Source organism: Pseudonaja textilis, chromosome 1 (assembly GCF_049901715.1).
Source record: "Pseudonaja textilis isolate UNSWEBS1 chromosome 1, rPseTex1.2, whole genome shotgun sequence".
Lineage (NCBI taxonomy): Eukaryota > Metazoa > Chordata > Lepidosauria > Squamata > Elapidae > Pseudonaja > Pseudonaja textilis.
In genome coordinates this window covers 45,358,477-45,370,772 of record NC_141990.1, presented here as the reverse complement: position 1 = coordinate 45,370,772, position 12,296 = coordinate 45,358,477, and the positions used below count along the sequence as shown (strand labels likewise).

General features: G+C 39.8%; 1 protein-coding gene across 1 annotated transcript in view; it reads right to left on the bottom strand.

Moving 5' to 3' along the window:
* HHAT (hedgehog acyltransferase) overlaps positions 1–4,876 on the bottom strand; it is a 143,048-nt gene extending 138,172 nt beyond the window's left edge. The window contains 2 exon segments of the mRNA XM_026695807.2: positions 1,773–1,924; positions 4,851–4,876. Of these exon segments, the coding sequence (XP_026551592.2) occupies positions 1,773–1,881 (109 nt within the window). The 5' untranslated portion in view covers positions 1,882–1,924; positions 4,851–4,876.
* Positions 4,877–12,296: the final 7,420 nt, after the last annotated feature.

Genomic DNA, 12,296 nt, shown 5'->3' with positions numbered 1-12,296 from the left:
AATGAAGGCTATTCTTATCAGTACCTTTATTTTGCTTTCTATATGTAATCAGTTCAAAATAATTTGAAATGTTAGAGGTTAAAATATCTAACATCCTAATGATAATTGTTTATATAAACCACCTTGTTATTGGATACACTATTATTTCAACATTCTAAAAAGTGTTCTGCTATCTCCACCTAGTGGGAAAAAAATGAAGAATAGCGGGAGTCATTTTTCTGTACAATATTAATTCTATTTATTGGATGCTAGCTTTTTTTAAGAGCTCAGGGTGGCATACATAATGCTCCCTCCTCCTATTTTCCCTTTACCTTGTGAGGTGGATTGGAGTGATAGTAACCAGCCCAAATCCTAAACAATAATACATCTGATACATATAACATTTATTCTTGTACATATCAGGTACAACTAATCCTATTCCAGGCATATTGAGTCACCTAATTCCAACTCTAAAAAAGCCACCCAAAGGAGGAGAAAATTGAACATATATATTAAAGAATTAGCGCATATCTCATGTCAATTAACTGGCAAGTGACAATATATGTGTTTAATCACTAAATAAAAGCATCCAAAGTTTTGTTCTATAGAAGGAGCGTCAAACTGGCGGCCCATGGCCGGATGCGTCACATAGAGACTATGCCCACCCCAGCTCCACGAAGAGAAAAAAGTCATGATATATCATGTGATGGTAACGTGATGCCACAAGTTTGACACCCATGTTCTATAGCAACCAAGAGTCTTAAGGCACAAGGCAATAGCATAGTGCAGAGGTCTCCAAACATAATAACTTTAAAACTTGTGGATTTCAAGTCCCAGAATTCCCCAGGCAACATGGTTGGCTGAGGAATTCTGGGAGTTGACCTCCACAAGTCTTAAAGTTGCCAAATTTGAAACCCCTAGCATAGTGACCTCTGACTGAGGAAAGAATTTTCTACTTCTATTTTCTATTTCCACTCTTCTACTTTCTATTTTCTCAATTGAGGGAACAAGTGTTTTAGGTGCATTAAGACAATCCAAGCCTTACATGCTTTTTTCCCTTGATTTCTCACTGAAAATTGGCAGAAAATTACACAGCACTTTCAACAAATCTTTTTTTGCAATATGATATCCTGGGATTACAGGAAAAGGCCTGCAATGCAATGGCAGATACTACTTAAGTTATTTAAACCTTTTCAAAGTGGGTGATCTCCAATGTGAACCAATTTCTGGAAGTTTCAGAAGTCATATTAGCTGGGTACCATGTAGAAGTTACTGTAGGGGCATTTTTTAAAAAATCTTCAATTTTTAGTCTTTTTGGAGAAAGTTAACACAAGTTGTAGATTCATTATGTAAATTGGCTTCCAAGACCTCACATATTTCTGCACCTCACCGTTGCCAATGAGCACCACAATAGATGACATTTTCCCAGATATGTAGCTGCTAAGAATCAACACAACTTGATGGCACATAATCAATTGAATCAAACAAAGCATGAAAAAAGATATGTTGGCACCAGTTATGCCAGCCTACACATTCATCACAAACCCATTTATTCTTATACAGATTGCTTTATGTTGCTTATTTTATATTGCTTTCCTTTTCCATTGTATGAATTACAAAGAATCTTATATCTACTCTCTATTCTAAGAAACAAACACACAAGCAAAATGACATAATGCAACAATCTGCTTGGGACTGTAGGAAAGCAGTTACATATTTTGTATTTTTTTAAAAAAAATTCCATTTATTGAAAACTACAAAAGCAAAAAACAACCCCTGAAGTTGAGACTTACCTTGAGAAGCTTGGAAGACTTCATAGAAAGAATAAAAATGAGTACCAAAAGAAAGAAACAAGTAAAGACACAATTCCCATCTAGGCAAAATCTCCGACTGGAAGAACATTTTTAGGCTTCTCAGCACTTACGAGGACATCTTAGCAATACACCTAAAAACAATGAAATAACATGTGTAGTACTTAGTTAGCCCCACATAGAAATGTCAGACAGGACCACAGAAACTTGAGGAAGAATTTCAAATTTTATTTTTGGAGATTTTTCTCCTTTTTTTCATCTTGCAGAAAATGGAAGATGGAAGAGGAAGAGCTTAGGCTTAGAGGTTGGGTTCCGAAGACCCTAAGAAGAGATGTTGCAAAGTAAAAATGGAAGCCATATGCATCTATTAACACAGATAGATGATAGACAGACAGACAATATATCTACAAAATATAGATAGTATAAATATAAATATAATATAAATATAAGGAAATAAGGAAAGACTTTGTTTTTCAACCTAAATTTCAGGCCAAAAGATTCCTGATTCCCTCCTCCAAAACTTTATTCAGCTTTTTCTATTCCTAAAAATAGAAACAAAACAATTTGGCCTCTCCTAGAACTTTCTGGAATGGTGGAAAGGGACGGGGAAACATGGTGGATTTCACCCCTTAGCATCTTTTATCATTGATTATGTTGGCTGAGGGTACTGGTGTTTAAGCAACATCAGGGAGGAGGGAGATTCCACATTCTGACCATTAATTATGTGGTTAAGAACAATATTAAAATGGAAACACTAAATTTTAAGCTGTAATATGATGCCCACTTCCCTGAGAGGAAACTCTTCAAAATTCAACAGATTCCCGTTCAACAAATTTTTGATTAAACATGTACAAGTCTGTTACATGGTTATGTAAAAAGAACCCACTAATGTAGCTCAGAATATGTTCGATTTGTTCACTGTATTCAACAAAGCTTACCTCTTCTTATATGTACACAGTAGGAGGAAAAGAAACCTTTTCCTCTCAAAGTTCATATTCGGAAGATCGTGCAGTGCTCTGAAGAGACTAATAATAGTAGACCAAAATATCCCCATTGTTACCCAGTAGGCTACCAGGCCACAGACAAGCAATATGAGACATTGTAATGTCTGTGAGAATAACCTTCAGAGAAGAGACAAGAGGAAGAGGCACAAGAGCACACAATAGATACAAAATCAAGGTTAACCGCACCAAACTTGATTGCAGAAAATACGACTTCAGCAACAGAGTGGTCAATGACTGGAATACTCTACCTGACTCTGTGGTTTCTTCTCCAAACCCCAAAAACTTTAACCTTAGACTGTCTACCATTGACTTCACCCCTTTCCTAAGAGGTCTGTAGGGGGCGTGCATAAGCGCACCAACGTGCCTACCATCCCTATCCTATTGTTTCTTTTTATTTTTCTTATACGTATCCATTTCATGTATTCATAACTATGTTTATACTTATATCTATTATCTTGTAAGCAATTGACAAATCAAATAAATAAATAAGAAACCAAGACCAGTGGTCTCCAACCTTGCCAACTTTAAGACTTGTGGACTTCTACTTCCAGAAATCCTCACCCAGCTTTGCTCTGACCTAGACAATAATGTTACAGCAAGGGTCTTCAAACTTGGCAAGTTTTTGGACTCCCAGAATTCCTGAGCTAACATGACTAGAGGAGGAATTCTGGGAGTTGAAGTCCACAAGTCTTAAAGCTATCAAGTTTGAAGACCCCTGTGTTACAGTAAGAGAAATCTGAGTCTAAAGCAGGAACGGGGATTGAGAAAGCACCTCTGAAATTATCCTGTCTAGTTCTCTGAAATGAAATGTGGGGGGGGGGGGGTTGAACTTACAACATTGTTACTGCATGTAACCTTACAATAAAGACAGCAGTAGTACTCGGAGTACTTGATTTCCTGGGCTGGACTACCTGGAAGGATTTGATGATCAGTTAGTGGTTGGATCAGTCAATATGTTTGTTTGTTTTTTAAATCAGCCATCCTTCTTACTGGGCAACTTTCCCCCTGTATTTTTCAGCATTATATCTTGTAAATAATGCATTAGACAAGCAAATATGTATTCAGATTTTACAATATACTTTCTACCAAACAAACAGAAGAACATCCTAATTAGTTGATGAACCTAAATGCAGGTTGTATTTGAACAGAGGACTCATTGCACTACCAGAAGTCACACAAAAATGCCAGTGTCCACTGTGGCACAGGCTGATCCCACGAGAGGAAACAGCTGTCCGTGAACACGCCGAGACTCACTTCTAAGCAAACTTGGCTAGGGAGCGCCATATTGAGCACATTTTGCTTTCTAATTGTTGGAGAAGACTCTTGTCTTGAGCGTCCCTTGGAGATCAAATCAACCATGTGTTCTCTGGAAGGGCAGCTACTGAACCTGAAGCTCAAGTATTCTGGCCACTTCATGAGAAGAGAAGAATCCCTGGGAAAGACCCAGAGGTTGGGACAGACGAAGGCAACAGGAGAAGGGGAGGGCAGAGCATGAGATGGTTAGATAGGACCCATCAGAGCAATAAACACGAATTTGTGCAAAAGCCGGGAAACAGTGAAGGAGGGGGAGGGGCTGATGTGTTATAATCCAGGGGTCTCCAACCTTGACAACTTTAAGCCTGGAGGACTTCAACTCCCAGAATCCCCCAGCCAGCTGGCTGGGGGATTCTGGGAGTTGAAGTCCTCCAGACTTAAAGTTGCTAAGGCTGGAGACCCCGGGGGTCGCAAAGAGTCGGATACGACTTAGCGACTGAACCACAAAAATTAAAGCACATTTGCTTTGTCTCAGAGCAACCCGCGGACGGAACTCTTGCTTCCAAAAGCTGGTGCCGCCAAAACGGGTGCGGCGCTCCGATACTTTTCGCGGGATTTCTTTTTCCCCTGCACAGAAACGATGCATATATATATATTTTAAAAACCCACATTTCTTTTGCATTTCATCCGGCACGCAGCCCAGGAGGCCTTTCAAAAGTCTCCGGGCACGAACCTTTTGACCAGCATCCCGCGAGCAACCTTTAACTAACTAACAACGCGAGACAAAAACAAAGGCACCAACCTGCCACTTCGCCCGCCTCCTCGCACGGCATTAAACCGGCCTTTCAACGCTTCCGGCTCCGGCCCAATAAGCCGCGACCCCGCCTTTTCTTGGCTGGGGGGCGGGGCGTTTCCCCCCCACCTCCGAGCTGCGGCCATTTCACTGGCTCGCTTTATTCGGCTATAAAACGGTGTGAGCCGCTTCTTTTCCGTCCGTGCAGTCGGCGTGCAGGAATTAACTCAGGACTGTTTCCCCCCGCCCTGTCTTTTGATACCTGGCGAGGGAGCAAGATAGCTTAAGTTGCATTACAAGAGCGATGGTTTGCTGCAACCTGCAGGTAGAGCTTGCTTACCTGCGGGCAAGCCAAGAGCTTCATTTAAAAAAAAAAAAGACTGCAAAAAACGGAAATAGCATTGATTCTTAACGTCGATTATCATTATTTTCCTCCATGTTTTCATTGATACTTTTTAAAGATCTGGCAGTCGAGCTGGTGGGAACTTAAAAAAAAAAAGTTAAACCTCTGGGGATTAAATTTTAACCGATGTAGTTTTGGGGCTGCTTTTGAAGTTAATAAAATCTGAAAGATTTTAGGGAGCTGAACCTTGTTTCATTTGGAGTCCTTTTCATCCCTGGGGTGCGAGGCAGTCCTTTGTTGAATTAGCTGCCTTGTGCAAAAAGCCCAAGCAAAGGTCAGGGACAGTGGTGGGATTTTAGTACAGGTTCTGTGGGCGTGGCTTGTGGGCATGGAAGAGGAAGGATACTGCAAAATCTCCATTCCCTCCCCCACCCCACTAACCTGCTTTCCAGCTCAGTTCTCCTGTGCAGGGCAACAAACGAAGACTGAGGCAATGAGCTGTGACTCGAGAGGCAGAGAATAGATGGGTGCAGGGCCAGTCAGAGGTGGTATTTGCCTGTTCTCTGAACTACTAATTTCCACTACTGGTTCTCCAGAACTAGTCAGAACTTGATGAATACCATTTCTGGTCAGGAAGGAAGTAATGGGAGCTTGGGTCTAACACAAAAGATGGCATCAATTTGAGGGCATTTGCTGTAATCAAATAGTATTCTAGTCCATTTTTTTGAATGGGGTTTTGTGTTATACTATACAGGTGAAACTCGAAAAATTAGAATATCCTGCAAAAGTTCATTTATTTCAGTAATGCAACTTAAAAGGTGAAACTAATATATGAGATAGACTCATTGCATGCAAAGCAAGACAGTTCAAGCCATGATTTGTCATAATTGTGATGATTATGGCTTACAGCTCATGAAAACTCCAAATCTCGGTTGTGCAGAAAACTATCATTGACACCCTCCATAAGTAGGGAAAGCCTCAAAAGGTAATTGCAAAAGAAATTGGATGTTCCCAAAGTGCTGTATCAAAGCACATTAATAGAAAGTCATGTGGAAGGGAAAAGTGTGGAAGAAAAAGGTGCACAAGCAGCAGGTAGGACCACAGCCTGGGGAGGATTGTCAGGAAAAGGCCATTCAAAAGTGTTGGGGACTTTCACAAGGAATGGACTGAGGCTGGAGTCAGTGCATCAAGAGCCACCACACACAGACGGATCCTGGACATGGGCTTCAAATGTTGTATTCCTCTTGTCAAGCCGCTCCTGAACAACAAACAACATCAGAAGTGTCTTACCTGGACTAAAGAAAAACAGAACTGGTCTGTTGCTCAGTGGTCCAAAGTCCTCTTTTCTGATGAGAGCAACTTTTGCATCTCATTTGGAAACCAAGGACCCAGAATCTGGAGGAAGAATGGAGAGGCACACACTGCAAGATGCTTGAAGTCCAGTGTGAGGTTTCCACAGTCTGTGTTGATTTGGGGAGCCATGTCATCTGTGCTTCATTAAGTCCAGGGTCAATGCAGCCATCTACCAGGAGATTTTGGAGCACTTCATGCTTCCTTCCGCAGACAAGCTTTATGGGGATACTGACTTCATTTTCCAGCAGGACTTGGCACCTGCCCACATTGTCAAAAGCACCAAAACCTGGTTCAATGACTGTGGCATTACTGTGCTTGATTGGCCAGCAAACTCACCTGACCTATACCCCATAGAGAATCTATGGGGCATTGCCAAGAGAAAGATGAGAGACCAAACAATGCAGAAGAGCTGAAGGCCGCTATTGAAGCATCCTGGTCTTCCATAACACCTCAGCAGTGCCACAGGCTGATAGCTTCCATGCCATGCCGCATTGAGGCAGTAATTGCTGCAAAAAGGGGCTCAAACCAAGTATTGAGTGCATATGCATGCTTATACTTTTCAGAGGTCTGATATTGTTCTATGTACAATCCTTGTTTTATTGATGGCATGTAATATTCTAATTTTCTGAGATTGTAGATTTGGGGTTTTCATGAGCTGTAAGCCATAATCCTCACAATTATGACAAATCGCAGCTTGAACTATCTTGCTTTGCATGTAATGAGTCTAACTCATATATTAGTTTCACCTTTTACGTTGCATAACTGAAATAAATGAACTTTTACACATTATTCTAATTTTTTGAGTTTCATCTGTATATACTCCTGTATCTTAGAGAATAGCAGGGAATAACTGGTTTGTTCACCTTGATAATTCCAATAACCACAAGGCACTAATGTATACACAGTCCAATTTAGAACTATATAAAACTGTTGGGACCACTCATCGGGGGTGTTAGGGCTTCTCTATAGCATCTGGATTAGGGGATCCTATTTACCTATTGGAAAACATTGACTGGGTGCACTAATGAGACAATTTCAGCCAATAAACAGCTTGAATCCTGAGAAGATGGAATCTATTAGATTGATAGATCTTGGTTTCAGAGTGATGATGGCTGCCAGGGCCAGAAAAAGTATCCGTGGAATCTGGAAGGACCCAAAGCAAGAAGGAGACAGTGATCGGGAGACATTCCTACATTCACCCAAAGAAGAATTTCCATAAAATCTGTTGGGACGTTTGTCAAGGCTGAGATGTGACATTTCATTACTGGAAGAAGAGATAATTCTATGGTGAGCAGCCAACTCAAATCTTTGAAGGAAGAAATTGGGAGAAGCAAGTTTCTGGGGAAAGGAGGAGAGACAATAAAAGCAATCAACGTCTGAGAGAGAAAATGTATCTAACACTGCTAGCTACAGTTGTATGTTGTAATAACAAAGTGTTTAGTAGCAACAAATAATTGAGGGTTGGGAACAGGAAGGGGTGAAGTGATTGTATTGTTTAGGCTCACTTAAAATAATTGAGTTAGTATAATATAAAATGAGTTAGTATAATATAAGAACAAACCCTAGAAACTCACAGTAAAGTGACACAAATAGCAAACAGCTGTCCTTAGAATAGGAATATCCAGGCAACTTTAAGATTTATGGACTTAACTCCCAGAATTCCCTGGCCAGTATGGGGAATTGTCTGGCTGGGGAATTCTGGGAGTTGAAGTCCATAATTCTGAAAGTTGCCAAGATTGGACCTCCTTGATCTAGAGTATTTTGTATACAAGTACTTTTTGAATAAAATTCTGACTTCTGCCTCACTGCCATCATCCATTACAAAACAAAAAGCAAAACCCACAACAACTTATCATTTTATCCAGACTTTCCATTAATATTGGGTGCATGACTTGTTTTCCCATTTTTTAAATGAAAATGGTTTTAATATATGGTTTTAATATTATTCTATGTAACCATTTTATTGTACAGTAAACCAGTTTGAGATGCAATTGTATAATAAGCATAATACAAATATATTTAAAGTAAATTAAAAATATTATTTTCCATATGATAAACAGGAGGGAACTTGGCTTTGTAGGACTATGGCCTTCCCAGTCTTCTGGGTGTAGTAGAAATGTTTTCTTCCTCAGACATCAAACTTATATTCTGTATCTCTGCTTCCACAGAGAGGCATAAATCAGATAACAGATAATCAGAGTTGGAAGGGGCCTTGTACAGGGGTGGGATACCAAAGGGTTAACTACTGGTTTGGGATTTATGAGCTTCCCTGCAGCTGTGAGCATCACTCCTGTAAACATCATAAATCATCATTAGCACTGTGGAGAAGCAGCCTTTGAAACAGCCCTCTTTTCTTGTTTTTTTTTACTGCAGCTGTGCCTCGTTCGCAGCTGAAGTTGAAAAATCAGGAAATAAAGGTCAGGTAAGAGCCCAGGTGGGCGGGTGGGCAAAAACCACCAGTTCTATGTCTGCTGCTCTTCAGAGCTCCTGGTTCTACAGAGGTGGACAGAACCAGTAGAAACCCACCCCTGACCTTGTAGGTCATCTAGTCCAACCCTCCGCCCAAGCGGAAGACCCTACACCATTTCTGACAAATGGCAGTCCAATCTCTTCTTTGAAAGTCTCAAGTGATGGTGCTCCCACAACTTCCGAGGGCAAGCTGTTCCATTGGTTGATTGTTCTTACAGTCAGAAAGTTTCTCCTTATTTCCAGGTTAAATCTCTCCTTGTTCAGTTTCCATCCATTATTCCTTGTCTGGCCTACAGGCGCTTTAGAAAATAGCTTCACCCCTTCCTCTCTGTGGCAGCCCCTCAGATATTGGAAGACTCCTATCATGTCTCCCCTGGTCCTTTTCTTTACTAGACTAGCCAAGCCCAGTTCCTGTAACCATTCTTCATATGTTTAGTTTCCAGTCCCCTAATCATCCTGGTTGCTCTTCTATGTACTCTTTCTAGAGCCTCAACATCTTTTTTGTAATGTGGTGAACAAAACTGGATACAGTACTCTAAGTGTAGTCTTACTAAGGCTTTATAGAGTGTTCTTGATTGTATCCTTCTGTTAATACAACTTAGGACTGCATTAGCTTTTTTGGCTGCTGCTGCACACTGCTGGCTCATATTTAGCTGTTTGTCCACTAAGACTCCAAGATCCCTCTCACAGTTATCAACTATATGACTTGGATGGAAATGGCTTGATTGCAATTATCCATTTACTGATTATCTCTCATTTACATTCTTGTTTAGTTCTTATATGGGACTGTTTGTATAGTTCAGAAAATACAGTCCCAAAAGTCTTTCTTATCTATCTACATCTGTCTGTCTGTCTATTCCATTTTTATAGCCTCCTTACTCAGCCAAATGACACTCATCTTGATCACATTATATTCAGACATCCAATCCAAATCACAACATCGCTGGCCCTTCGCTGCAGCCACCTATGATTATGCTCAAATGCTGTTGCTGCCCAGCTTTCAATCTGCTTCCAAACTCAATTCAAAGAGATAGTTAAATTCTCACCCATTTTGGGACTAGGTTACTAATCAGCTGCTTTTCCTCAAATTGACATCATCTTCTCATCAGAGTCCTTGTCCCAACTCCCCTCTTCAAACGAAAGGTGGCAATTAAAGGTTGGCATCTTCAGTTGTAACTCCCTGGGTATGGTATAGGTTGTTTTTTTGTTTTTCAAAAAAACTTGGCCTGCTGCCCTGTCTTTCCCACAAAACATTTTATCCACTCATTTAAAAAAAAAAAAAAGTATGACATTTAGATTGAGTTCCCTTTCAATTATTTGGTAGTTTTAACAATATTAATTCCTATACACTGGACTGTTATGTTACCGTTGTGAACTATTCAGAGAATGGCAAGTAAATATTGATCAGCTGACAGACACAAGAGGTCAGTGTGGTTTAAACTTTATGTTACAAACAACTTCAAGCAGAGTCACCAAATGTGATACTATACCATCTATGGTCCTGCTATCAGCATTCATTTTCCTTGCAGAGATCTGTTGTGATTGAATGAACACCATGTCCACTAGATGGCGGCAGAGTACAAAATGTGGCCTGTAAAAGCCATGTCTTCCTAAGATTAGGCCCTGTTGCTGTACTAAAAGGCATACAGTCAGCTGACACAAATGAGTAGAAATTGTTGGGGAAATCATGCATATTTATTATACCGGCATCACCCACCATTTTCTGATAGATGAAGAGGTACTGTCAAATTAAGTAGGTCAGTACATTGATCATCCCTGACAGTGATCTCATCTGGAAAAGCCGACTCCCTTGGCTTCTCAGAATCGCTTCTTCCCTTCCTGTGCAACCCATCCCAGAAGAAAGAGGATAGATTACCTAGCCTCAGTTTATCAGGCTGCCTCTGGTCAGTTTGTAGCCTGGGTCTATATGGATTCTCCATATATCCTAAATGCTGTATTTTTAACTTCAACAAATTCCAAGTTGTGCATACATTTCTTCATGTCAAGTCAAAATAACTGTTTGAATCTCCTGGATGAGAGGTGATTTTGTTCTCTGTTCATTCTCTCTCACTTTCTTTTGTTCACTGTTGGATGCATCTTGTCCTTTTTTCTATTTTACATTTGGATTACTCTTTTTTAAAGCATTTTTTTAAAAAATATCTTGTTTTCAGTTACCTATGTGTATCAAAATTCCAAAATCTTGAACCATATTCACCTTTTTAAAAGATGCCTTTTTTTGCTTTTCTTGAAAAGCAATTTTAAACACCTAATGCTCCTAATGTTATAGCAGGTGGTTATAACATTGGTTGATCAATGCTAAAGTAATTCATCTCAGAATTAACATACAAGAAGCATGTATGTCTATTTTTGCACACAAAGCCTGTGGTTTTAATAACTATTTTTATAAACTGATATTATTCTTTGGATATATATTCTAACTTTTCTCCACATGCTCAATGCAGGATACGTGGAACTCCCCCTCTGGTTTTACCTATATTGGCTGGCAAGAGAAAACTGAATATTGAAGTTCAAAGATAATAGAAAAAATATTAGAGGAAAGTTTATGGGCACAAATTCCACAGAAACAAAAATGGCATCAAATATCCACTGACATGTTTTAGTATATTTTTAGTCATTTATACAGTAAACCAAACTTAGCAGACAATATGTGGATGGGACAGGATGGGATCAACCATGTCCTCCTTTTTTTAAAAAAATTAATGTATTCTGTATTAAAAATACCAAATGAACAAGATAGGAAAAATATACATTAAAAGGTGTGGTGTTTACCAAAAGAGGCAGTTTAGCTGCCAAGTTAAATACAATTCAGTCAAGGCTAACTCGCAGTTCCTTTCAGAGTATCCAAATGTGACTACCAAGTGGAAAATATTCAGTTTCATCACACTATGAATCCTTCCTTTTGCTCCTTGTTTGATTTGGCTTTTCTGGAACTAATATTTCATTAACTAGTCTGGCTTTAAGGAGAATTGCATCTCTGCACTTTTCTCCCAGTCTGTCTGGCTGTACATGAAGCAGTGGTTTTTCATGTCCTGCAGGCTAAGACCCAAATCTATTTGGAGTGGGGTGATTGGTCTCATTCTTCTTTTTCAGATTCAGATTCTCCATGGCTTCATTCTCCTGCATCAGGGTTGTTCAGAGAACTATTCCGAAGATAAGGGTTAGCTACACTATCCTGCAGTCCTCCTGAATGATATCTCCATGTAAGAATAGAAGAATCCAAGATCAGGTGAAGTGTTAGTACCACCTTATAATGCCTTGATAAGATCAGA